Consider the following 27,853-nt stretch of genomic DNA (forward strand, 5'->3'; position numbering starts at 1 on the left):
TTTTTCATACTCCACACCATACCCATGCTGCAATCTCAGGACCCTGTGGCTGGTAACATGGTGAGTCAGCTTGGGAGCAACATAGCCTGCCCCTCCACACATCCTCTCATCCAAAAGAGTGGGACTCGACCCCTGGTCGGCTTGCCCACATGCTACCTGCTGGGGTAAGCAAACACGTTTATGGTCTAGGCTTGAGTTTTGAGTGCAGATGCCCGGTCAACTGGTAACAGGGGCCTCTTTACAGGCCGGGCATTGGTAAAACCAATACTATCGACAATAATGTGGGTTGAGTTAAAGCGGGTCATACGACCACTGTCGGTTGTCTCCGCTGGTATCTGGGGGACCCTTGAATTGCCCTCCTTTTTTGGTTGAGAGTCCCCCATAATTCCTCCTCCTTCACTACGTTCTTCGAGAATGAGCAGGAGCGGCTTCTTTAGGGAAGCGAATTCATTTACAACGAGATTGCATTTACATCCCTTTAATGGGCCCTTGTCCACTTGGTCCGGATTGGGGGTAGTGGACATTGCGACCAGGGCTGGCAAGCAGGGAGAATAAGCATCCAACTGGTGCTCATTTGCATCACACATGGCACGCACCTCATCATTGTAATCCTAAAGGGCTCCTGGTGATGCAGATGGTAGTGGGGGGCTTGGCGCTGCCGTAAACAGCAACCCTCCCCTCTGCAGCCTTGTAATTGAGAGACTGGGTGCTGCATGCTGGCTTGTAGTGTCTTAACTGTACCTGGGCTAGACATGGAGCAATCGCGTTGGCGATATTGTGTTTCTCATTACAATTCACTGGCATCTGGCACTGCCTGGCTTCTTATTAGCTGTGAAGTTCTTCACAGTTGCGGGGGTAAAAGTGAAGGAAGTTGGCTCGAGGGCCCCTCGGTTTGCCTGGCCTGAACAAAGCCCCCTCAACTAGAGGGATCCACGAAGGTGATGTCAGGGCTAAAAGCATAGTGGTCCAGCCCTCCACCCCCTGCACTGTCTGCATGTAATTGCTCTGCTGTTGCGATTAGTGCTGCTAATGCCATTGCTTTTAAGGTGGTTGTCTTCTGTATTATATTTGGTAGTTTCACTCCCATTAGCATCCAAATTGCTCCCAGGATTGTTCCCAAGAAAACCATTGATCTCTTTGATGAGTTTATAGGCTTCCCTTATGAGCCTGGTGGGACTGCAGGACTGTGCCTTTGCGCCGTCAGAGACTGCATCTGATGCAAGAGACATCCTTCCCCAGCGACCCTGGTGGGACTGCGGGACTGTGCCTTGGCGCCTCAGAGACGGCATCTGATGCAAGAGACACCCTTGCCCCTGTGACCCTGGTAGGACTACGGGACTGTGCCTTGGCGCCGTCAGAGACGGCATCTGATGCAAGAGACATCCTTCCCCAGCGACCCTGGTGGGACTGCAGGACTGTGCCTTTGCGCCGTCAGAGACTGCATCTGATGCAAGAGACATCCTTCCCCAGCGACCCTGGTGGGACTGCGGGACTGTGCCTTGGCGCCTCAGAGACGGCATCTGATGCAAGAGACACCCTTGCCCCTGTGACCCTGGTAGGACTACGGGACTGTGCCTTGGCGCCGTCAGAGACGGCATCTGATGCAAGAGACATCCTTCCCCAGCGACCCTGGTGGGACTGAGGGACTGTGCCTTGGCGCCTCAGAGACGGCATCTGATGCAAGAGACACCCCTCCCCCGTGACCCTGGTGGAACTACGGGACTGTGCCTTGGCGCCTCAGAGACGGCATCTGATGCAAGAGACATCACCGGCAATTTATGTTTAACTGTAAGTATTTTCCACCTCGATTCAGTGAACACCAGGAAACATCGTGGTGAGGGGGTGGCACTCTCTATGTGAGCCGATATGAATGAGGCTGCCATGCCAGGTTAGTTGACGAATCCAGGCAGTTATTAGCACTTCAGTGTGACTCCCCCATCACAACTCCCCACCTTGCCAGACAAGTACTGCACCACTGCGAATACACTGCAGATCCCAAGGGACAGGCAATTCCTTCCGCTCTGCGGGCTCGTAACACCACGCGGGAGCACAACACCCGCACTCTTGCCCCGTGGGCTTTGCCCCGCATGGCCTGCAGAACGAACAGCAACCGAGCAGCAAAGGCCCCCCAGGACAGCTGGGAGCACAACACCCATACCCTTGGCCCGCAAAACTTCCTGATTTGAACCAGAACCAACTAAAGGCCCGATTAATGGTTTTTTTTGCACGGTTCAAAGTGGCTTTGTACTGCTGAAAAGTGGCTTTGCACTGCCGGCACAAACCCTGATTCATGGAACTGTGTATTTTTGCAGTGCAAAGTACTTTTTGCAGTACAAAATGAACTTGGCACTGAATATGCACTGCAAAAATACACTTTGCACAGTTCCATGAATCAGGGTTTGTGCTGGCAGTGCAAAGCTACTTTTCAGCAGTACACTTTGAACTGTGCAAAAGATTCCATGAATCGGGCCCTAAGGTGGTACTCCCTGTTCACTGTTTGCTGTAGGACAATCCATATTATGTGTAGTTCATCCCCTAGAACCTATAGGAGTTGAAATCCAACAACTAATCATCAAATGCCCACTAATACCAAGCAAGTGGTGTGCGCCCTTGTTCTGCCTCAACACAAAACACACTGCACTTTGGACTCCACTCTTGTCCACTCCAGATACATATTTTGAAGCACCTGCTGATTTAAAGGGCTTAGGGATGTTCAGAGGAGCTTAGAGCAATGTCTGCAGCTGGTTCTGTGTGGCCTAACCCCGCTGCGAGTAGCTCTCTGTTTTAGTTGGGCCATTTTTCTTGGCTGATGGGGTTCAAATCACTGGCTGCTGGGGCCTTAAAAGTGGAGATGGAGGGCATTAATTGGTTTAAGCTGTCTCGGCTATGTCTGCATTAGCTCAGTTGCATGCTCTTAAAGAGTTGTAATGAAGCCAGTTCAACGTACGGACCACAATAGATTGACCTTGCACCATAACATGATCATGGAGACTGTATGATGCTGGACAGAATTACCAATTTTAAAGGCATCAACTTGCACCTTAAGGGGTCTCAAGAATGCTTTTGCAATTTTAAACGTAGGTTTTCGCTTCTGCTTGAGTTCAGCCATAGGCGATTTCTTGGCATCCAGTCTTGTATCGAGGTTGGTGAGAACAGCTGCAGTATGGCAGTTAGCGGTTGGATGCTGGTCGTTAAAACATCCAGGGCGATGGTGTAGATCCCCAGAGAATACCAATTTTCAGGGTGGAGGGGGTTGTTCTCAACGCCCCCAATTTCACCAATGTTGTCCTGTCAGCCAGGCAAAGGCCCTAAACCCATACTGGAGCGAGTCGGTTTAGGAGGAGAGCGTGCTCTACCATTTCATATGCTGCCGGCAGGTCCAGCAGGATCAAGATGGCAGAGTTATTCCTGTCCAAGGTCTTGGAAATCTTTCCTTGCGAGGATGAGGGAGGCTGAAATTAGTCTGAAATGTTGCAAACCTGATTGGTTGTTGTCTAGTAGGTGCAGAGTCTAGTTTAAATGCTGGGGGTATTATTCCGAATCTTATGTTGGAGTGGGTAAGGTAGCGGTACACCTTTGACAATGATAGCAGGCCTGGGTGCAACTTGAGTGCCAGACGCTGTCATCATTTTGACGATTTTGGTTATGTCTTCCAGAGGGTATTGATAGAAGCAGTTACTCAGTGTACTAGGAGGGGGGCTTTGGGCAATGGTATGTTTGGTATTGGGAAATAGCATGTTACTCGAGGGTCAGAAGGCTCATATTGGGTGGATTGTTTTAGAAAATGGCTCGTAGTTTCTCTGAAAGATTTTATGATGGGACTGAAGTAGTGGAAGGTTGAGGCTGGTGCTCAGTTCCCAGAATATCTTGAAGGTTTGGGAGCGGAATCCTATGCTACAGGTTTTTGGAGTAAGCTTTCTTTTTCCTTTCAATCGGCACATAGCAGCCTCCAGCTTGGATTTTGAAGAATAGTTTATTGCCTTCAGATTGGGGTCTCCTCAAATCTTTCTAGCTTTCTATTCGTTCTCTTTTGAGTGCCCAGGCCATCACTGTCTCCAGAGACCTGGTTCTCTCTAGGCTGGACTACTGCAACAGCCTATTTCTCAATCTACCTTCCTCTACTTTCTGCCCTCTTCATCTAATCCAGAACAGGACTGCAGGACTTAACCTTGGCCTCAAGTCCGGTGACCGTATCTCTCCAGCCCTGAAATCTCTACACTGGCTCCTGGTGGCTGCAAGGATCAAGTACAAGACCCTCTGCATCGTCCACATGGCTTTCTGGGGCCGGGGCCTGCTTTACATCTAACTCTCTCTTCCAAAATGCCTTCCTTCCTGAGCTCTTTTGCTTAGCTACCTCCAACTCTCTAAGGGTCAGACGCTTCTCCAGGCAGAGAGTGGGGGGTAGATCTCTCTCCTATGCAGGTGCCTCCCTCTGGAATGGCTTCCCTGCCCTGCTCATCAAACTTGAGACGGATGAACTGAAGTTCAGGAAGCAGCTCAAGACTTTACTTTTCTCTGCCGCTCTCTCTCTCACCCTCCCCTGCTGACCTACCTGTTTGCTGCACTGACTGGTTGCTTGGCTACCCTCAGAGTCTCACTGGGTACCAGCCCCCTGTGATCAGTCTCACCTGCACTGCCTGTGGGCTTACCGCACACTTAGTGGCTGTAACTGTAACCTCTACAGTGCCCTGCCTCTTTGCACTTACTCAGAGCAATGCTGCCCTGACTGCACTCCCCCCCCAGCCTTCTCCTCGGCACTTCTCCCTCTCCCTTCCCCTGCACTTGCACGATCTGAATGACACATGGCCTAGTAAGATCGTTTGTCTTGTCCTCCCTTGTCTTGTCGCGCCTTGAAACTCAAATGACATATCATTGAACTATTTGTTTGCCCTTTTTTGGGGAGACTGCAGTTGTTTTCTTAGTATGAGGAACACGCATATCGAGAGGGCGGGTAATTTGCTGATCAAGCTCTAAGGGTTGTGCGACGATACTCCAGGTGTCATCACTTCACCCCATGGGGAACCCTTTCCTATGGGTCCCGGGAGGGTGAGGCTGCTACCCAATAATACCCCCAGAGGTGGTAATATGCAAGAGGACCTCATAGGAAGGAAATCCCCTTCTAGGGACAAAGACGATCACCTGGGTCACAGCCTCCCCTCAGCAGTAACAACCCCAACATCACTGGCCCCATGTTCCTTGCTGAATAACAATTGTGAGGACGGACCTATGTATTACGCTAATTCCGTAACTGTATCCAAGGGTGACAGTACTGCGACGAAGAAGATCTTCAGGAACAATGAGCATTGCAGGAAAGACCGCTGTGCCAAGCAGAGAGAGAGCGAGATACTGAGCCCTGGTGTCCCAAGCTCAGAGAGACACTGGGCAATGTCGAGGAGAGGCACTGCTGTACCAAACCTTGAGATACACTTAGCAGTGCATGAACACTGCTGTATCAAGCCCAGACAGACGCTGCGCTGAGCAGTGCTGAGACACTTGTCTCAAGCACAAAGAAACAGCGGGCAATGTCCAGGAGAGACACAGCTGTACCAAACTTTGTGTTTAGGGTATCACAACCGTGGTTATCATGCTGCAGGAGAGAGGAGACTCCCAGCATCTAACCAGGTAAGAAGTAGGCAACTGGTAAACCTATCAGGAGTTTGTATACACTGATATGCCGTATAGAATAGACAATAAAGATAATTATGCAGTGAAGGAATGTGAGCAAGCTACGAACTTAAAAATTACTCAGAGCGCAAGAAATTGATCAGGAATCCAAAGAAGAGAGCGACTATAGATTCCAGTGAGTAAATATCCAACTTGATGAATAGAATGGGTTCAGGCCAATTATGGACATATTCTGAAAAAATGAATTTGTTGCAGGTCACACACATTTGAGAGACAGTTGGAGACTGCAGACGAACATTAGATAATTCATGAAGTACAGGTCGGACCTTTACTTTAAAATTATTTTTTGATTATGACAAGAATGATCACAAGTAAATATACATTGCATATTATTTGGATAACTATTTGAGTGTTTACATACTTAAAACACAGTTATGCTAATGCCTTCCTGAATTCTCCCCCCCCCATATCAGTCTATGCAATTTGATTTCTATACAAAAAATGTATCAATATTTCTTTTTATTATTAGACTTATTTTATTTTATTAAAATGTTTTATTGGTTTAACAAAACCTTTAACATGATTACATCATATTAAAAAAGAACCATAAAACATAAAAAAGAAAAAGAAATATAAACATATACAATTACACATGTATTATTTCATTCAATTCCTTCTTCATCATTAGCACTATCAATACATTTAAACTCTGCAATCATTAAACCTGGCTTTTCTCCAATTATCACCCAACCCCACCACTCGCTTGGACTCGATGTACTTTCACCCATAAAATATTCTCCTAAATAAATTTGTCTCATTTCTTTTAGCGAGTTGCAAACTGTTACCCAATGGCTTAATGTCTCTATCATATCTTTCTTCTTACAAAAAGTACAAGTATTAGACTTATACTGTAAATAAGGAATATCCCTGAAGAAGCTCACCATAGGATAGCTGACTTTCATTCCCTATGTGCTGAAACACGTGTAGGCGGAGATTAATGTGTGGTATCATTAAGTGACAGATTGCTATGAACGCTAATGAGCTATTGACTTACAACAAATGTTGTAAGTAGTGGAACCAAGGAAGTTATAACCATCCTTGGAGAAGCTAAGTGTAATTTTAATTTATGTGATTTTACTTTTGTCGATGCTACAAGTACATATACGTTAGAATAAGAAATATTTAAAAAAAGATATGTACATCTAATAATTTTCGCGATATTGGGCTCATTACGGGTCCGGTGGTAACCGTGCCGGTGATACCGGCGGGTTGCCGCCAGACCTGTAAATATTTACCAGCACCTGACTTCCCGGTGCCACCGGGGGATTACAACCCCAGCGGCCCGGAAAGTCAGGCGCCAGTAAAATAAGTCCCCATTCCCATAGAGTCCCATAGAACTCTATGGGAGTGGGACGACGGAAGCACCGGCACCGTTGCTAAATTATAAGTTACTCACTGTAGTGACTAACGTACTCTTAGTCCATAGTCCCCTTTCCTCCATACTGCATGGGCGTCCCTTGCGAGGGACGGGAGACGGAACCTTTTTCACCAGAAAAAACCTTCTTCCCTTTAAATTTAGAGGCGCGCGGGGGTGCGGCCCTGGGAGCATGCGCTGCCCTGACTCCGCCCGCCGGCACCACACCTCAGTCCCCATAGATGCATCGACAATAGCCTTACCATTGCCTAATGACACCAGTATTATTGGGGGGGTGAGGAGGATGGTGGGACATATGGAGGAAAGGGGACTATGGACTAAGAGTATGTTATTCACTACAGTGAGTAACTTATAATTACTCTTATGTCCCGTCCCTTTTCCTCCATACTGCATGGGCGATTACAACTGAATGTAGCCCCAGGGTGGAGATGGGACCCTCCTTAAGCAAACAGGTTCCTGAGAACCGCCTACCCGAAACCTGCATCCGATTTGGAGCCGGCATCCAAACAGTAATGCTTGCAGAAAGCCGAGGGAGTGGCCCATGTGGCTGCCCTGCTTATGACCTGCCACGGGACATGGCGCTGAAATGCGATGGCCATTGCCTTGGCCCCGACTGCGTGGGCGTATATGTTCGCCGGAAGGGGCTTATGCTGGCCCTCGTATGCTTCTTTGATGGCCGAGACTATCCAGCGGGATATGGAGGCCTGATAGCCTGTTCTTGTACCTCCAAAAGTGACAAATAGGGTGTCTGACTTGCGGAAGCCCTTGGTCCTGTCAAGGTACAATTTCAGGGCACGCCTGACATGTAGGCAGTGCAGAACTCTGTGCCTCGTCCTTAGGATCGGCAAAAAAAGTAGGAAGGGCAGGAAGGGCAATTTCCTCATTCAAATGGAAAGCAGATGGCACCTTAGACAGAAATGCTGGGTGTGTCCGCAGGACCACCTTGTCCTTGTGAAAGGTAGTATATGGTTCTGAGGCGACAAGCCATAGAACTAGAGAAGGACTGGGTTTTTATTTAAGAGAGGCCTAGGACGGTGCCCACATAAAACGTATTGTCAAAAACAGAAGGGTCCTAGCTCCTCTCGTCACTGCTCCCTTAGGAATACAAATTCAACTATTTGAAAACCTTGCTGCTACACCCCCTCAGTTGCAACAAATTACACTGACAGCTGTGGTTGAAAAAATATACATATTATTATACTTTATTGCAAAATTACATGTTATAAAAATCAATTTAATTTTCTTTTCTTAAAAATAGCATACCGACCACAATAATAACGATGTATTCGAGCAGGAACAATCCATAACTAAATGCAAAACTAATAAGGAATAAGTGGAAAAAAGAGAAGTGCTCCTAGAATTCCATGTGTACGTGAAAACACTACCGCCACCAAAACAAAAAAACGTCAAGAAAGCAGAACAAAACGATTATGATTACAAATACTGCTCTATTGTGGTGGTCATTGCACGACTAAAACAACAACATCCAATTATATGATAGCCAGCACAAATGACAAACAAATATATATATAAAAAAGCATTAGCATCCTGGATTAGCCCACAGTACGGATGTCTAAATTGGATCTCCTTAGTAACTGATAATTTCCTATTACTAGTTCTGGATCCAAAGCGACTCTCAATGCCTTATTGTAACTGCGACATCTTTCTCACAGAAAAAGACCCGACATGTTTCATTCCCATTCTCCTTCGAGAGAGTTGTTACCGGGAAATTCTTCAGGGGTGATGTGCTATGAACAACAATTGGCATTACAATTGTTTACAGACTTCAAAAATTGACCATGTAACTTGGTACAAACAGGGGGGGGCAGTATTTAGTAGGAAGCTCTTATTGTTGTATAACGCCAACCTACACAGCAAAAAGGGAGAGAAACAAAGACACCCAAATAAATCAGTCAGATATTGTGATTCAAACCACTGATTATTGTAGTTAGTCAACCTCCAGGTCTATAAATACCTTGAAGGGTTAACTCACAGTCAACTGGTAAATAGTTGCGGGAGTAACAAAAACGTCTTCGTGTGCAGGAGTAAAATCCCCTGAAAGAAAGTGGGAAGGCAAAGCCTCGTTAATGATAGGGCAGTAACAACACGGTGTTATCTGCTACAATTATGAAGTTTTTAAAGCAAGATGGGAATATTCTATTAAAGTTAGTTCCCATGACTCAAACCACTCTAAATCAAGATCTTTTAACTAAACTGGGTTATTTGTTGACATCGCGTGCCTATTATAGGAACGCTCTATTAACCAAAAGTGCGCTGACAAGTTCCATTCATTGCTGCCAAGCGCATACTATCAACTTCTGTTCGTATCACAAATTTGTCTATACATGTATGGTGTTTCTATCACACTGGTTCTACCGTGCTTGAATAGCTGAAGTGATATGGTCTTATTAACGGTGTGCAACTCGACTGACCTTAAGCTGGGAATGTTTGATCTCAGGTGTCTGTAGTGGCTGGGATGCGTTTTGTCGCCGTGCCGGTCTAGTGAAAATAGAAAGTTGCGAGACCACCCCCACACAGTTTACTTGTTTCGTTGATCACCTAAATCAAAGGAAACACGGGAGGGGGAGAAGGACGGAACAGCAAAGAAACAAGTTCACTCCGACTGTCAATGGAAAAGCGCCTGCCAGCCGGTAGCAACGTTGAGAGAAAACACAACAATAATGTGCAACGAAACCCCCATTTCGTTTTGGTGCATGCAGAACTTACTTAAGGTTGCTCGTACTCGGCTTCGATTCTAGCTGCGTTCTCTTGTCCGCAGTGGCCCCTTGTGCTAGTTTTAGGTCACCATTAGGCAATATGACACGCTGCTGAATGAACAGGTAGCTAAATGCTGCCAAAACACAGAAAGCCCAAACGATGCGGTCCTAGAAATCGAAGACGGCAAAGGCAACAGTGTCTATGAGTAAAAATATGCACGCCATCTTGTAACTGAAAATGGGTTTCACTAAAAAGTGTCTGTCGCACTGTAGATTTTAGATGGAAACCCTTCACTACTATATAACATCAGAACTGTGGAATAATTTGAATAATATGATTCGCATCATAAAAGCCTGTGCATAATCGATCCTTGTGCAGGTTAAACAAGCTGTATAATAGTAACGTGGCGTGGCTTCTGCTTCCAAAATTCATATGATGTAATATATTGATCCCGCCTGTCACAATCTAGATTAGATAATACTTGTGACTTACTCGTGTTTTGGGCATATCGCTATACACTGCTGTGACATATAGTTAATAGGAGAACGTCTATCTGACACAGCCATAAGAGAAAATGTCTCTTATATGAATGCCAAGTTAAATCCTGGGGCTTCATGAATATCGTTCACAATTTATTCCATTCAACCTGTTCATTGAGCCCTTTCTCGACTGAGTTGCAGAGAAAAAATAAACGTTGTTCTTTTTCAAAAAGTCTTTTCTTATTTGATGTTGTATTGTTGCCCTTACCTACTTGTAGCAAGACACTCCATGTTAAAGATTCAGGTACGTGGTCCGTGGCCAGAAAGTGACCGACAAGCGGGGCTGCGACATTCCTATTCCTGATACAGCTTTTATGTTCTGTAATTTTTACCTTTATTTTCCTTTCCGTCATGCCGATATATGTTTTTTGGCAAGGGCACCAGATCGCATATACTACCATCTGTGAATTGCAATTAGTGAATTGTCTTTGCTGCCAAGGTTTTTCCAGCCCCAGGTCTACTTGCGTTGTACGCTTGGTGTTCGGGCAACAACTACAGTGTCCACAGGGTACATGTCCAATGGGTTTTGGTAACCCCCAGGACTCAGTTAGTGTCATCTGCGGCAGGTGTATAGATATGTCGTTCCTAGTAACCATATCTTTAATATTTTGACCTCTTTTGAATGCACACACTGGTCTCGGAATAGGGCATTCTCCTGAGTCAAGAATGTGCCAGTTGTGTTTTATAATGGCATTCACTTGATTGGAAAGCGTGTTGAAAGTACTTATGAACACTATTTGATCATTGTCTTTAGATTTTGTCTGGTATTCAAGAAGAGCTTCCCTGTTGTTGTTTTTAGCTCGTTTGTGAGCTCTTTTTATAATTTTTGGGGGATATCCTCTTAACAGCAACTTGGAACTTAAATTAGCCGCTTCTACTTCGAAGGTAGTTGTGCTTGAACTATTTCTCTTAAGACGGAGAAATTGACCCACTGGTAAATTATTTCTAGTATGACTCGGATGGCAGCTATTAAACTGTAAGAAAGAATTGCGATCCGTAGGCTTGTGATACGGCTTGACTTTAAGTGTGTTAGTAGTGTCGTCAGACCATATTGTTAGGTCAAGAAAGTTGATTTCAACAGTACTCGTGGTAGCTGTAAACTTGAGGAATTGATTTTGCTCGTTAAGCCATGCTTGAAATTCTCCAAAGGATACCATGTCACCATCCCAAATCATTAGGATTTCATCTATAAAACGCCTCCAAATCTGAAGATGATTTAGGAATGGATTCGTGGGATTATAGATAACACTCTTTTCGAAGAATTCTACAAATAAGTTGGCTGCAGCTGGAGCTACTGATGACCCCATGGCCGTGCCGTGTACTTGATGATACAATTGTTGATTGAAACTAAAAAAGTTTTCTTTAAGGGACATAGTCGCACACCACAGTTTGAAACTGTTTGGACAATCCCCTTCTGTTCTCTTAGTTTGCAGTACCTCTTCTAGAACTTCTAAGGTGATGTCCTGAGGGATACAAGTATACAAAGATACTATATCGAGACTGACTAAGATTTGTCGTTTGTTGTCGAATGGGTAGTCTTCGATTAAGGTAATGACCTCCGTGGTGTCCTGCAGGTAGGAGTACATCTCCAAAACATACGGTTTCAAATACTTGTCTGCGAACTTTGAAAGTGAGGCGACAAGCACCAGGATTCCGCTGACTCTGCGAGCCGAGGTGAGGCCGACTAGTAAGGCCGTCTTAATGGTGACCAGCCTGATGTCCGCGGACCCCATTGGCTCAAACGGTTTGTGCGCCAGGGCGCCCAAGACTATGTTCAGGTCCCACAAAGGGTGTGGCCTCTTGACGGGCGGATAGAGCCTTGCGAGCCCAGCCAAATGCTTCTTGACAATCAGATTGGAGGAGGAGAAGAAGACCCCTTCCTCCGAGTTTCTGTAGGCCCTGATGGCTGAGAGGTAAGTGTGGCAGGTGTCCAGCTGCACGCCTGAGTGGGCGAGGTGCGCCGAGAAAGAGAGCACGTCATCCAAGGCACATGCCAGGGGGTCGATTTCCTTGGAATCTACGCAGTGGCAGAACCTGGTCCACTTACTTTTTATACAGGGCCCTGGTAGCCTTGCTCCTAGCGCCCTGTATGATCTCCAGATTAGCCTGGGATAGGTTGAGGTGACTGAGCGTTACCTGCTCCGGAACCACGCTGTGAGGGCCAGTTTCTGTGGCACGGGGTGGTCGACTCTGCCCCCCTTCTGCGCTAGAAGATGCATTGGGCCCGTCGGGAGGTGAATCAGAGGCATCTCCGAGAGGCTCAGCAGCTCCGAGAACCATGGCCTAGCCGGCCACCATGGAGCGATTAGAATGATGTTGAGCTGGCGAGACTCGATCTTGCAAATCACTCTATGAATCAGTGGAGTGGGCGGGAAGGCGTACGCTGTCATGCCATTCCACTGAATAAGAAATGCGTCGCCCAGGGAGCCGCGGCCCTGTCCCTGCAAGGAGGCAAACTGAGGGCTCTTCTTGTTGTGCTAGGTGGCAAAGAGATCCACCTGGGGGAGACCCCATCTGTGGAAGATCTCCTGAATGACAAGGTTGTTTAGCTGCCACTCGTAGTTGTCCTCTCCCAGCCTGCTGAACCTGTCCGCTTCCAGGTTGGATTCCCCTGGAAGGTGGACTGCCGTGAGGTAGATGTCGTTTTCCAGGGCCCATTGCCACATGCGGATGGCCAGTCTGCACAGTGGAGGGCATCTGGTCCCTCCCTACTTGTTGACATAGTGCATGCTGGTCGAGTTGTCTGTCTGGATGATGACAACCCTGCCCCTGAGACGTGGAAGGAAAGCTCTGAGCACTGCCAGATGGCATTCAGTTCCAACCAATTGATGTGGTAAGCCTGCTCCTGTCGAATCCAGGTGCCGTGGACCCAGAGATCCTCCAGGGTGGCTCCCCAGCCCTTGAGAGCGGAGTCCGTGGTGATGTCACCTCGGAAGGGCTTGCCCGTTCGTAGGTTGCAGTCCCTGGACCACCATGTGAGGTCCAGGTGGAGAGATGGAGGAATGTTGATTATCTCGGATTGAGAGCCCCGCTCCTGGTTCCATGATGCCGCGAAGTGCAGCTGTATCCTCCTCACCCTGAGTCTTGTGTGGGGGGACGGCCAATAGGACCGCTGCTAGAAGACCCAGGAGATGTTGGTACCACCAGGCTGAGGTCGCCTGTCTGCAGAGGAAATGGGACGTGGCCCTCTTGATGGCCGTGAACTTGTCCTCTTTGGGAAACACCTTCTCGGAGCGTGTCCCCCAGATGAGGCCCAAGAAGGTCAGAGTCTGCGTGGGTTGCAGCTCCGACTTCTTGAGATGGAGCGAAAAGCCCAGATTGTGCAGCATGGTCAGAACATGGGAGGAGTGAACTGCTTCCGGAGATGTAGCCCTGACGAGCCAGTTGTCGAGATATGAGTAGATGTGGAGGCCCTGAGGAGGGCAGCCACCGTATTCATGAGTCTGGTGAAGACCAAAAGGAAGGACCTTGTACTGGAAATAGTAGCCCATGATCCTGAACGGGAGGATAGAATGATGGGGTTGCCAAATCGGAACGTGTAGGTACGCGTCCTTCAGATCCAGGGAGCACATCCAGTCTCCCCTGCACAGTGTCTCCGCAATAAAAGCTGGCATAACCATCTTGAATCTTTGGAGAGGTAAGGAGAGGTTGAGGGTGGAGAGGACCAGTACAACCCTCAGGCCAGCCTGGTTCTTTTTCTGAATGGCAAAAATCCTGGAGTAAAAGCCCAAGCCTCGCTGGGAGACTGGGACTTCCTCCATGGCCTGGCTCAGTACGAGCAACCGAATCTCTGACAAAAGAGTTGCTGTCCCAACTTGAGGGGAGGATGGAGGAGAAGCAGGGATAGGTAGGCGGTACCCCGTGGAGACTACTGAGAGGATCCAAGGGTCCGCGAAGTTCTGGCGCGAAAAATGCACATGGAGAGCAAGCCTGCCCCCCACTGGTGACACATGGACCCGGAGGGGCGTGTCGTGCCTTCTTTCCCTCAGAGGCTGTTGCTGAGGAAGGGGGGGAACTGGAAAAATCCCTTACTCCCCCCTATAACCCCCCATTTTTGTTGCTTGCGCTGATGTGGGGTCGGCGAGCGTTCTGGCTGCCTGGACCTCCGTTCCTGGAAGTCGCTGAAGCCTCCAAATGAGCGCCCCTTGTCAGAGCACTGCTGTGACTGGGTGTAAGATTTGGGCGTGGTCTTTGTCAGGATGGATAAAGACTTGGCCGTTTGTGAGCTGTTTTTCTTTTTGTCCAGCTCTTCATCCGTGGTGGAGTGAAAGCGGTCACTCCCCTCGAATGGCAGGTCCAATATGCACTCCTGGACGTCCGGATTGAACTTTGTGGCCCAGAGCCAAGCTGTCCTTGTCATGTCCGTGGCAATACAAATGGCACGGCCAGAGGTATCAATGTGGGCCACGGTGGATTCCATGATGTCCTGTGCCACGAGCTTGGCCTCGGCCAGCCCTGCCTTAAAGCGTGATTGGCTCTGCGTGGGGATTTCTGGGAGGAACTCAGCGATTTCCCACCATAATCTCTGGTTAGCGGCCGCCAGCATGGCGTTGCGTTGGCCTGACAAAGATGCAAGGAAGCGTTAGAATACAGTTTCTTCTCGTATGCCTCCCAGGTCTTCTCCTCCATGCCTAGCAGCGCCGCAGATGACGAAGATGAGGACGACTGGGGCTTGGAGTACAGTGATGCCCGGATATCACTGAGGTGCGTGGCTGAGGATGGGAGGAGAGAAAGAGTGTATCCCCCTCCATCTGCCTGTATTTGGCGTCAAGGCGTCAGGGGTGCCTCGTGAGTACTTTTGCAAGGACCCCCTCTGCTGACTGCTCTGCCGCAGACGTAGATACTCCGCTAGTCCAGCCAGACGTTCGTGGAAGGCCTTGGCCGACGAAGGAGTGTCTGGGTCCTCCTCTGTGTATTGGGGGTCAGGAGGATCCTGTGCCGGAGGAGGTGGAGTGTTGCTTGCCGGAGGCTGAGGTGCGGATACCGGAGCTGGAGGCTATGGAAGGGGTTGAGGAAACGCCTGAACAATGGGCTGAGTGGCCGGGCTAGGCGGCAGAGGCTGTGCCAGGGCCGGGGGCATCAGCAGAGGCGTGTGTGGTGCCGCTAGCATTGTAGGGAGGACCTCCCTGATGGCAGCCCCGAGGATATCCCCCATCTGGGATGATTTCATAAACCCGGGGAACTTTAGGAAGAAGATGTCCTCGGTCCCTGAAGAGGTGGTAGGCGATATAGAGGGAGTCGCGGCGGGTTGCTGGGGTCGCCACATGCTCTGCCCATATGGACGCACGGGAAAGCTGCCCTGCGCAAATGAGGGGTAGGCCGTAGGCCACGTACCTGGTTGATGCCAGTCCCACCTTGACACTCGTTCTTCGCCGACTTTGTGGAATGATGTTGGATGGGTGCTGATGTCCGGCCCGGCGGCCATCTTGTTCAGCTGCCTGCCACGTGCCTGAATCGTGTTGCTCGGTTCACTGGGCCCAGGCTCCTCCAGAGCTCTTGAGTGTGGATTATGAGGCCTAACCCGCTCCTCGGGCCTAGGCCCGGTAGGTGTGGCACCCTTGGCCTGGGGGGCCGGTAGAGCTGCGTTTAGGCGCCCCCTCTGCATAATCGCTGGTATTAGGGCGTGGCCCCTCAGTGTAACCCTGGTAAAAGAACCTTCCGGTGCCTCGAAACTTTCACCGGGAGGATCCGAGGACCCCACGGCCCGCAGGCCGGTAGCTGAAGCAGCCTCGGTGCAAGAACCTGAGCGGTCCCTCCTGCGTGGGCGAGTCCCTGGGAAGGAGTGTCCCTTGCGGGGTGTGATGGAAAACAAGGGCCCCAACTTGGGCCTGGGTCGGTAAAGACAAAGTCCTTGAGGTCCTCTCGAGGCGATTTCTGGAAGAGCTCCCTCCACCTGACAAGTCTGTTCTTCAGCGCCTTAGATGGCAGAGCGTCGCACGCTGTAAAAGCTTGCCAGCTGTGGTCGGGGCCAAGGCAACGTAGGCAAAGGGCGTGGGGGTCTTAAGAAGGGAGGAGCCTGTCGTAGTAGGATGGACACCTGCTGAACCCTGTGGAAGTCGACATGCGCCGGGGAGGAGCATGATGCCTGAGGACCGAGTACCTGTGATAAAAAGAAAAAAAAGACAGAAGAAGTGTCCGCGCGTGGAATTACATGGCCGAAGCCAAACCCAGGAGCGCTGGTGAATTCGACCCATTCCAGTCGATGTGGAAAAGGAGACTGGGGTGTGGCGTCGGAGGGCGGAGTCAGGGCAGCGCATGCTCCCAGGGCCGAACCCCTGCGAGCCTCTACATTTTAAGGGGAAGAAGGTTTTTTTCTGGTGAAAAAGGTTCTGTCTCCCATCCCTTGCAAGGACACCCATGCAGTATGGAGGGAAGGGGGCGGGACGTAAGAGTATGGTGCCGGTGCTTCCGTGACGGTCTGCCTACCAGGGGCTCTGTGCCCGGCAGGGTCAGACCTGTTGGGCATGGCGACTCCGGCAGGCAGACCTGTAGTATGCTGGTCCGGAAACAACGGTGCCAGTAAGCTTACCGGCACCGTTGTTTGCAGACCGGCAGGCTCAGAATGAGCCCCAATGTTTGAAGGCAGGGGCAGGATTCTATGGTAACCTATGCAACCATAACTCATGGCCCCACATGCACAGCTCAGACCAACACCCAGGACAAAGATGACATCACAAATGGCATCTTCGATGACATCACTGATGTGTAACAATCTTGACAAAGTCCTTACAAAGGGCTGTGTTTAGGGACCTGCTATCAATATCTGAAGGGTCATAGGTGGGCATCTCATGAATAGTCCATGGATCACAAAATGTCCTCATTCAAACAGAAACTGCCTGTGGATAATATAGCAATCTAACAGTCCATGAATATAGGCAATGGCTCCAGCATGGACTGTACCAGTGGAGTAGATCTAGAAGATTATAAACCCAAGCCTATCAGGACCTTGAGTAATGTTAAACTTGTAGCCACGGGCTAAGTATACAAGAATTACTAGACACGTGGGCGGATGCGCACAGACGGGTAACATCTAGTAAGTGGGAAGCAACTACTACAGCCAGCGAATGACTCTAAGATTAGAGTCAGTCATCACACATATACAGGATACAAACTGTATGATCTGTCTGGTTCCTGCTCACTGTTCCATGTGTGGGCACCATGTGCTCAGGCCAAACCCCAAGGAAATTAGCTTAGGAACATGCTGCAAGGTGAAGGGTTACATATAATAGCACCTTCTAAGTATGATTGCCATATTTCAATGCAGTACCTCCAGGTAATGCTTAAACTGCTTACTGTCACTTAACAAAAAGAACTTTTCAGGAAATGTGATGTCATCGATGATGCCATTTGTGATGTCATCTTTGATGTCCTGGGTGTTATTCTATGCAGTGTTGTTATTCTATGCAGTGTTGTTTTTTTTTATTTCAAGGGTTTTTATCTGGAGCAACTAAACCATAACGTCCCTTTAACAACGTTTTCTTCACTGAATATATATCACGCACACTGTTAATGTGATAAACTGGAGAGGATATAAATATTTATTGAAGAAAGTAAGATAAGGTGGTAACAGTAGCACAGAGAAAAATTATCCAAGTTTTATGCAAATGTTTAGAGATGGGGAAGGGTCAGAAGTAAGTGCAAGTAGTTAGAAAATCTCTCAAAAAATAAAATAATGATTTGATAGTTGAGTCAATAGTGAGACATAAGTACAATCCAAACATAGAAAGGAGCAGATCATTGCAAACATGAATGTGTATGTAGTTAGTGCAGCTGTGTAACGGGATACAATAAAATAGCTATAGAGCTGAAGACCACGTGGTTTGAAAGGATGTCACCGAGATAACACCAAGAAACCCATCGAAGTTTTTAAAACAAATGTGAACATTTTTTAAGCCCTACCAAAGATTGCAAAAAAACCTTCCTACAATTTCCAGTAGGGGTCAGTGTTGGCTAGGGAATGGGAAAGTGGCAGTTAACGAGCGGAGCAGGACGTTTGGCCGTGACCGTTTCGGCACGAGATGTTTCGGCGCGACCTTTCGGGCGCAAGTCATGTTTCGGCGCACCCTGTTGGACGCAGCCGGCAGGGCGCTGGGACATTTGGGTGCGAGTTCATTCTGTTAATTGTGCCTCTTTGGTCCGGATCTGCCACCTAGTGGCGCTTGCGAGATCATGTCTGGGAGAGAGCGTGCTTGCTTATCATTAGTGACATGTTTGTACTGTTGCGTTTGAGGCATAGAGGTCCAAATGCTATTAATGCAGCAAGGGTGGGCTTGAACTTTTGGCTGCTTTGAATCTCTGGCCAGGCCCACCTAAAGCCCCGACTGCAGCATGTATAGCTGCTAGGAATATGCAAACAGCACGTAACACGAGGATCACACCTGCATTCACTTAAGCTTGGAAACATATCTTGCATTGTGCTTTGATTGGCTGAATGTAACAGAGGGAAATGTATGGAGATGAATCCTTGGAATGGAGGTGGGAAATGTATGGAGATGAATCCTTGGAATGGAGGTGCACAGCTCACACACTGTGAGCGAGGCTCATTTTAGGGGGAAATGTATGGAGAGGAATCCAGGGAATGGAGGTGCACAGCTCGCACACTGCGAGTGGGAAATGTATGGAGATGAATCCTGGGAATGGAGGTGCACAGCTCGCACACTGCGAGCGGGAAATGTATGGAGATGAATCCTGGGAATGGAGGTGCACAGCTCGCACACTGCGAGTGGGAAATGTATGGAGATTAATCCTGGGAATGGAGGTGCACAGCTCGCACCCTGCGAGCGGGAAATGTATGGAGATGAATCCTGGGAATGGAGGTGCACAGCTCGCACACTGTGCGCGAGGCTCACTTTAGCGGGAAATGTATGGAGATGAATCCTTGGAATGGAGGTGCACAGCTCGCACACTGCGAGCGGGAAATGTATGGAGAGGAATCCTTGGAATGGAGGTGCACAGCTCGCACACTGCGAGCGGGAAATGTATGGAGAGGAATACTTGGAATGGAGGTGCACAGCTCGCACACTGCGAGCGGGAAATGTATGGAGAGGAATCCTTGGAATGGAGGTGCAAAGCTCGCACAATGCGTGCAGGAAATGTATGGAGATGAATCCTTGGAATGGAGTTGCACAGCTCGCACACTGCGAGCGGGAAATGTATGGAGATGAATCCTTGGAATGGAGGTGCAAAGCTTGCACACTGCGAGCAAGGCTCATTTTAGCAACTGGGGGCTTTTGGGAAGTGAAAGCAGCAGGGAAGAGCGAACTAAAGCTTAAAATGAAAGCTAATGTATATGCATTATTACTGTGCTATATAACAGCCGTAAACAAAACCGAGTTATTTTGTTCAAAATCCACGTATGTGTATCAAATAGTGCCCAATAACTGCAGCTCCCAAAAGTCGGGGTGCATTCAATCCATGGACCACCGGGCACCATGTAGACTACCTTTTCTTGTTTAAATGTATTTTTGGTTAAAATCATACATTTTATACATTACTATGTAAAACCAGATTACCAATATCCTTGAAATACAATCAACAAATAATAAAAAATATCGCAAGTTCATACATTCTAATTAAAGTTAAGATAGATATAAAAGCATACATAGTAACTACACATGTGCACTATGACGTCATGGATAGCTTTCTCCAGATGGATAGTTCACGAGTGAAAGGCTGTTGGTCTATGACGTCAGGGCAGCCTGCCCGTTGCAAGTTCCAATCTGAGGCCAGGGCGGACTCCGCCTTTCATCTTCCTGACTCATGAATAGAGTAGCATTACATGTGGGAGTAATAATACCTCTTACTAGGGCACTTCAAAGTAGCGAGAAAACCAACACGAAGAAGTGATGTATAAGAACACAAAGCAACGCCTTTCTCGCTCCTCGTCACCACCAGTAGTGTGCTGCCTATTTTTCTTTCCCTACTGAAGGAAAAGACTCTACGGGAGACATTGCAGGTTTGCTCGCAATAAAGTGCTATTTTAAATACTTCTCATTTTCTAGATGCCACCTTCTTACAGGTGACAGTGTCCCTGGGCAGGTTTAGGGAATGGGGTGTGACGTCAGAATGCTGAGCGTTACCTCTATGGCGCCCCCCACAGGTGCATCCAGATCAGCATTAGCACAGGCAGCCCACTTGGCACGAGGGCTGTTTGCACATCGGCCGCAATGTCAGCCGCGTCCAAATGACCCTCGCGCCAAAAGGCCTGCGCCGAAACAGCCGCGCCAAAACGGGCTGTACCGTGAACGCGAAAGTAAACTGGCATCAGGTCCATATACATTAGCGGTAAAACATAGAAGTGGAACTCCAAAGAAATGGCTCAATAGCAGGAGATCATCTGATAAATACTGCAAATAAACCTAACACTGAAAAGCCCTTCTTGTGCAGAAGCGGGGGACGGATGAGCCGCCAAGACCCTCGATCAACAGGGCCCCCCCTTTCAGATACAGGACAGTAACCAACACCCCCACCCAATCAGAGGGCAGTGCCCAAGCCCCCTCCCTCATTTCTCCCCCCCCCCCACACTAAGGAGGCAAAAGTAACCCGCACTTCTTAAACATCACAGGGCAGTCCCTGAAAGAAGCAATTGCCCCCCCCCCAAACCCTCCCCAGAAATAAACTACTGGCAGCTGAGCCCCCCCATAACAGACACTGCAAAGACGAGGAGTGCCCCCCCTCATCTTTATACACCGCTGGTCATGGCCCCCACCCCCCAAGACACAGCCCCCCTCCCCCCTTACCTGCTGCCGGGCTCCGCTGCGGTCAGTCCCCTCCTGCCCCCGGGAGGATCCGCAGCCCCTCAGGGCACCATGTCTCGCAGTAGGGCCGCAAGGTGCGGGGGAAGGAGGCCCCGGAGAAGGTGAAGAGTAGAGCCCGGTCCTGAGCATCATAGACCGAGAGCCTGCCCGCCTCATAGTCCAGGAAGAAGCCCAGGACCCTGGGGGGAGCGCGGGGGGTCAGGGGGGTCCAGCAAGGGGAGGTGCAAGCCCAGTATTTAGCCTCCAGGAGCCCCACTGCCCAGAGTCCCCCCTCAGGTGATGCTGTGATCTCCTCCTTCCTGGGCACAGACTCATCACACACCCCCAGGGTCCAGCCCGGGCTGCCCCCCACCTCGACCTCCCAGTAATGCCTCCCTGAGCTCAGCCCCTCCCTCCCCAGGACACAGGGGTGTAGAGTGAATCTCTGGGGGGTGTCGGGCAGGTGCTGGGCTCGGGCTCCGCATCTCACGCTTCTCCCGTCCTGGGACACGATGAGCCGGGGATGAGCGGTGCCAGGATCCAGAGTCACCTCACCTGCAAGAGAGAAGCATGGCTCAGAAACCAGCCAATCACAGCGCTCAGACAGCCTGTCAATCACACCAGCAGGGACAGCACAGCCAATCACAGCACATCCTCAGCCTGTCAATCACACCAACAGTGACATCACAGCCTATCAATCATACCAAAGGGACAGGACAGCCAATCACACCCTCCTGTCGCCAGACACCTGTATGGGAATGTGGCTGGTTCTCGATTCTTAAATGAAACTCGAAGTGACCCCCAAATTCCAGAGATAACGGGAGAACTCTCCCCCCTCTTGCCCTCACAATTCTCATAACTTCCTCATTCTCCATCTCAGGCTACATGGGGGTATTCAGGTCTGCCAGTAATATGGGGGGGGAGGGCTTGGGAGGAGGGGGAGATGAAAAAGAAACCGAGAAGAACGCAAGAAGGGAAGAAAGAGAGGAGCAAGAGGAGAAAGCGAGAAAGGGACAGGTAAGGAGGGAGAGACACAACGGCGGAGAGGGGCACAGAAGAGAGGCAGGCAGAGAGGGGACAGTGAGGCGGGTACAAGAGACCTGCAGGGAAGAGAGGGAGAGACAGGGAGTAGAGAAGAGAAGCAGAGAGGAGTCACTGAAGGAGATCTGCAGAGAAAATAGAGAGAGAGACAAACGAGACAGCAGAGCAGAGATGTGCGCGAGAGAGAAACAATAGGAAGGAGACAAATACTAAGAGAGAAACAACAGAAAAGAGAGACAGACTAACAGAGAAACAGGAAAGAGAGACATATTAAAACAGAGAAACAACAGGAAAGAGAGAGACTAACAGGGAAACAGGAAAGAGAGACAGACCAACACAGAGAAACTACAGGAAAGAGAGAGACCGACGAACACAGAGAAACTACAGGAAAGAGAGAAACCGACTAACACAGAGAAACAACAGGAAAGAGAGACAGACTAACAGAGAAACAACTGGAAAGATAGAGACTAACACAGAGAAACAACAGGAACAAGAGAGACTGACAAACACAAATGGTAAATAGAGAGATGGACTAACAGAGAAAAACAGCAAAGAGAGAGAGAGACAGAGAAACAACAGGACAGATAGAGGCAGACTAATACAGAGAAATAACAGGAAATATAGAAACAAACTAACCCAGAGAAACAACAGGAAAGAGAGACAGACTAATAAGAGAAACAGGAAAGAGAAAGACAGACTAACCCAGAGAAACAGGAACGATATAAACAGACTAACCCAGAGAAACAACAGGAAAGAGAAACAGACTAACAAGAGAATCAGGAAAGAGAAAGACAGACTAACACAGAGAAACAACAGGAAAGAGACAGACTAACACAGACACATGACGAAAGAGAGACAGACTAACAGAGAGAAACTACAGGAAAGAGAGAGACCGACGAACACAGAGAAACTACAGGAAAGAGAGAAACCGACTAACACAGAGAAACAACAGGAAAGAGAGACAGACTAACACAGAGAAACAACTGGAAAGATAGAGACTAACACAGAGAAACAACAGGAACAAGAGAGACTGACAAACACAAATGGTAAATAGAGAGATGGACTAACAGAGAAAAACAGCAAAGAGAGAGAGAGACAGAGAAACAACAGGACAGATAGAGGCAGACTAATACAGAGAAATAACAGGAAATATAGAAACAAACTAACCCAGAGAAACAACAGGAAAGAGAGACAGACTAATAAGAGAAACAGGAAAGAGAAAGACAGACTAACCCAGAGAAACAGGAACGATATAAACAGACTAACCCAGAGAAACAACAGGAAAGAGAAACAGACTAACAAGAGAATCAGGAAAGAGAAAGACAGACTAACACAGAGAAACAACAGGAAAGAGACAGACTAACACAGACACATGACGAAAGAGAGACAGACTAACAGAGAGAAAGACCAGTAAAGAGAGACTAGGGTATACAGAGTGAGGGCGATAGGCGGAGTAGAGGGAGATGAGGTACAGTAGAGTGAGGTGAAAAGGGACATAGAAAGAAGAGAAGACAAGCAAGAAAGACACAGAGAGAGACAGAGAGAGAGAGAGAGAGAGAGAGAGAGAGAGAGAGAGAGAGAGAGAGAGACACACAATTACACACAGAAGAGGAACAGGAGAAAGAAAGAAATAGCAAAGAAAGAGACATTTAGTGACGGGAGAACAAGAGAGAATTAGGGTGGGAAACTAACTGAGGAGGCCTGAGAAATACGGGCAAAGAGAAAGAGGAACAAGAAGAGAGCGACAGAGGGAGACCGGGTGAGCGACAGAGGAGCATAGACAGAAACCTAACCAGGAAGAGACAAATGGAAAGACAGAAAAAGGCATACAGGAGAGATAATATAGTGCGGCAACAGGGAGAGAAACTATAAAAAAACAGAGGAGGCGGAAGAACAGAGAACAAGGACACAAGAGAAGCAGAGAGAGAGAAGATGGAGAGAACGTGAGTGGAAGAGGAAGAAAAGGGGCAGAGAATGGGGAGGATGACAGGGAGACAGAGAGGCAGAATAGGAAAAGACAGTGAAAAAGACATGCAGAGAAGAAATAGAGAGCTGGTGATCAATAGGCTGACAGCAGGCCAGACAAAATCAAAGCAGAGAAGGAGACAGGAAACTAAAGAGTAGGGAGAGAAATAAAGGCAGGGGTGTCCACGAATGGGCCCCACCCCTTGCCTCCCCTCACCTCCTCTGCCCTCGTTTAGAGGAAAGACAGGCACGTCTCTCGCGTATTTAATGCAAATTTTGGATATTGCTTGAGATTCCAAAGGAGAGGTATTGGATGGAGTATGAAATAAAACCCCAGTGGGGCTGAGAGAGAAACACAGCAAGAAAGAAAGAAAGATTAGAAGACAGAGAAACACAGCAAGAAAGAAAGATTAGAAGGCAGAGAAACACAGCAATGAAGAAAGATTATAAGGCAGAGAAACACAGCAATGAAGAAAGGCAGGCAGAGAAACACAGCAAGAAAGAAAGATTATAAGGCAGAGAAACACAGCAAGAAAGAAAGAGAAACACAGCAAGAAAGAAAGATTAGCAGGTAGAGAAACACAGCAAGAAAGACAGGCACAGAGACACAGCAAGAAAGAAAGATTAGCAGGAAGAGAAACACACCAAGAAAGAAATAGAGGCAGAGAGAAGCAGCAATAATGAGAGACATGCAGAGACAAACACAGCAAGAAAGAAAGACAGGCAGAGAGAAACACGGCAAGAAAGAAAGATTAGCAGGTAGAGAAACACAGCAAGAAAGAAAGACAGGCAGAGAGAAACACAGCAAGAAAGAGACAGGCAAAGAGAAACACAGCAAGAAAGAGAGACAGGCAGAGAGAAACGCAGCAAGAAAGAAAGACAGGCAGAGAGAAACACAGCAAGAAAGAGACAGGCAAAGAGAAACGCAGCAAGAAAGAGAGACAGGCAGAGAGAAACACAGCAAGAAAGACGGGCAGAGTGAAACACAGCAAGAAAGAAAGTCAGGCAGAGAGAAACACAGCAAGAAAGCGAGACATGTCCAGAGAAACACAGCAATGAAGAAAGGCAGGCAGAGAGAAACACAGCAAGAAAGAAGGGCAGGCAGAGAGAAAGACAGCAAGAAAGAGATTAGCAGGAAGAGAAACACAGCAAGAAAGAAAGAGAGGTAGAGAGAAACAGCAATAATGAAAGATATGCAGAGACAAACACAGTAAGGAAGAGAGACAGGCAGAGAGAAACACAACAAGAAAGTGACAGGCAAAGAGAAACACAGCAAGAAAGAAAGACAGGCAGAGAGAAACACAACAAGAAAGAAAGACAGGCAGAGAGAAACACAGCAAGAAAGAGGCAGGCAGAGAGAAACAGCAAGAATGTGAGACAGGCAGGCAGAAACACAGGAAGAAAGAAAGACAGGCAGAGAGAAACACAGCAAAAAAGAAAGATTAGAAGGCAGAGAAACACAGCAAGAGAGAAAGACAGGCAGAGAGAAACATGATAAGAAAGAAAGATTAGCAGGTAGAGAAACATAGCAAGAAAGAAAGACAGGCAGAGAGAAACAGCAAGAAAGAAAGTCAGGCAGAGAGAAACACAGCAAGAAAGCGAGACATGTCCAGAGAAACACAGCAATGAAGAAAGGCAGGCAGAGAGAAACACAGCAAGAAAGCGAGACATGTCCAGAGAAACACAGCAATGAAGAAAGGCAGGCAGAGAGAAACACAGCAAGAAAGCGAGACATGTCCAGAGAAACACAGCAAGAAAGAAGGACAGGCAGAGAGAAACACAGCAAGAAAGAGATTAGCAGGAAGAGAAACACAGCAAGAAAGAAAGAGAGGCAGAGAGAAACAGCAATAATGAAAGACATGCAGAGACAAACACAGCAAGAAAGAGAGACAGGCAGAGACAAACACAACAAGAAAGTGACAGGCAAAGAGAAACACGGCAAGAAAGAAAGACAGGTAGAGAGAAACACAGCAAGAAAGAAAGACAGGCTGAGAGAAACACAGCAAGAAACAGGCAGGCAGAGAGAAACAGCAAGAATGAGAGACAGGCAGGCAGAAACACAGGAAGAAAGAAAGACAGACAGAGAAACACAGCAAAAATGAAAGATTAGAAGGCAGAGAAACACAGCAAGAAAGAAAGACAGGCAGAGAGAAACACAGCAAGAAAGAAAGTCAGGCAGAGAGAAACACAGCAAGAAAGCGAGACATGTCCAGAGAAACACAGCAATGAAGAAAGGCAGGCAGAGAGAAGCACAGCAAGAAAGCAAGACATATCCAGGGAAACACAGCAATGAAGACAGACAGGCAGAGAGAAACACAGCAAGAAAGAAAGACAGGCAGAGAGAAACACAGCAAGGCAGAGAGACCGGCAGAGATAAACACAGCAAGAAAGAAAGACAGGCAGGGATAAACACAGCAAGAAAGAGAGACAGGCAGGGAGAAACACAGGAGGAAAGAAAGACAGGCAGAGAGAAACACAGCAAAAAAGCAAGACATGTCCAGAGAAACACAGCAATGAAGAAAGGCAGGCAGAGAGAAACACAGCAAGAAAGAAGGACAGGCAGAGAGAAACACGGCAAGAAAGAAAGATTAACAGGTAGAGAAACACAGCAAGAAAGAAAGACAGGCAGAGAGAAACACAGCAAGAAAGAGACAGGCAAAGAGAAACACAGCAAGAAAGAGAGACAGGCAGAGAGAAATGCAGTAAGAAAGAAAGAAAGTCAGAGAGAAACGCAGCAAGAAAGAGACAGGCAAAGAGAAACACAGCAAGAAAGAGAGACAGGCAGAGAGAAACACAGCAAGAAAGAAAGACGGGCAGAGTGAAACACAGCAAGAAAGCGAGACATGTCCAGAGAAACACAGCAATGAAGAAAGGCAGGCAGAGAGAAACACAGCAAGAAAGCAAGACATGTCCAGAGAAACACAGCAATGAAGAAAGTCAGGCAGAGAGAAACACAGCAAGAAAGTGAGACATGTCCAGAGAAACACAGCAATGAAGAAAGGCAGGCAGAGAGAAACACAGCAAGAAAGCAAGACATGTCCAGAGAAACACAGCAATGAAGACAGACAGGCAGAGAGAAACACAGCAAGAAAGAAAGACAGGCAGAGAGAAACACAGCAAGGCAGAGAGACCGGCAGAGAGAAACACAGCAAGAAAGAAAGACAGGCAGGGATAAACACAGCAAGAAAGAGAGACAGGCAGGGTGAAACACAGGAAGAAAGAAAGACAGGCAGAGAGAAACACAGCAAAAAAGAAAGATTAGACGGCAGAGAAATACAGCAAGAAAGAAAGATAGGCAGAGAGAAACACAGCAAAAAAGCAAGACATGTCCAGAGAAACACAGCAACGAAGAAAGAAAGGCAGAGAGAAACACAGCAAGAAAGAAGGACAGGCAGAGAGAAACACGGCAATGAAGAAAGATTAGACTGCGCATGCAACATATCGGCTCCTGGCGGCCGCTGCATTTATCGTAAAAAATAATCCCTTTCTGCTGCTCGAGATTACCCCATCTGTTCCCGAGCAGAAGCGGACACACTTATGCAGCCGTCGCTGGATTTTGGGGACAAATCGGACCGGGGACTCCAGTACAAGCTTGTAGACCGCCGGCTGATGATCCGCGGCCTACTCAGCGTGAGCGGAAGCGACCGCCCACTCCTCCCCCTCTGAGATACTCCGACACTGCAGAGCCCGGGCAAAAGGACGTGCCGGAGAAACGCTGGCGAACTGTCAGGAGAACCCTGTGGCGCTCCGTTGGCACCGCCGGATCAACAACTGGGGTCCCTCCCACCTGCCTG

The 27,853-nt window shown here is 48.2% G+C and overlaps 1 protein-coding gene across 9 annotated transcripts in view; it reads right to left on the bottom strand.

Annotated features, from left to right (window-relative positions):
* LOC138521784 (E3 ubiquitin-protein ligase TRIM39-like) overlaps positions 1-27,853 on the bottom strand; it is a 196,670-nt gene that overhangs the window by 31,102 nt on the left and 137,715 nt on the right. For 6 of the 9 annotated variants that reach the window (XM_069634864.1, XM_069634863.1, XM_069634865.1 and 3 more), the window contains one exon: positions 21,057-21,608. The exons of the other annotated variants lie outside the window; for them this stretch is intronic. In XM_069634864.1, coding sequence (XP_069490965.1) covers positions 21,079-21,608 — 530 coding nt within the window. In that variant the 3' untranslated portion in view covers positions 21,057-21,078. The remainder of the gene's footprint in view (positions 1-21,056; positions 21,609-27,853) is intronic. 9 annotated transcript variants of the gene reach the window in all.

This window comes from Ambystoma mexicanum, chromosome 13, assembly GCF_040938575.1.
Source record: "Ambystoma mexicanum isolate Mex_15411 chromosome 13, UKY_AmexF1_1, whole genome shotgun sequence".
In the NCBI taxonomy this organism is placed as follows: Eukaryota; Metazoa; Chordata; class Amphibia; order Caudata; family Ambystomatidae; genus Ambystoma; species Ambystoma mexicanum.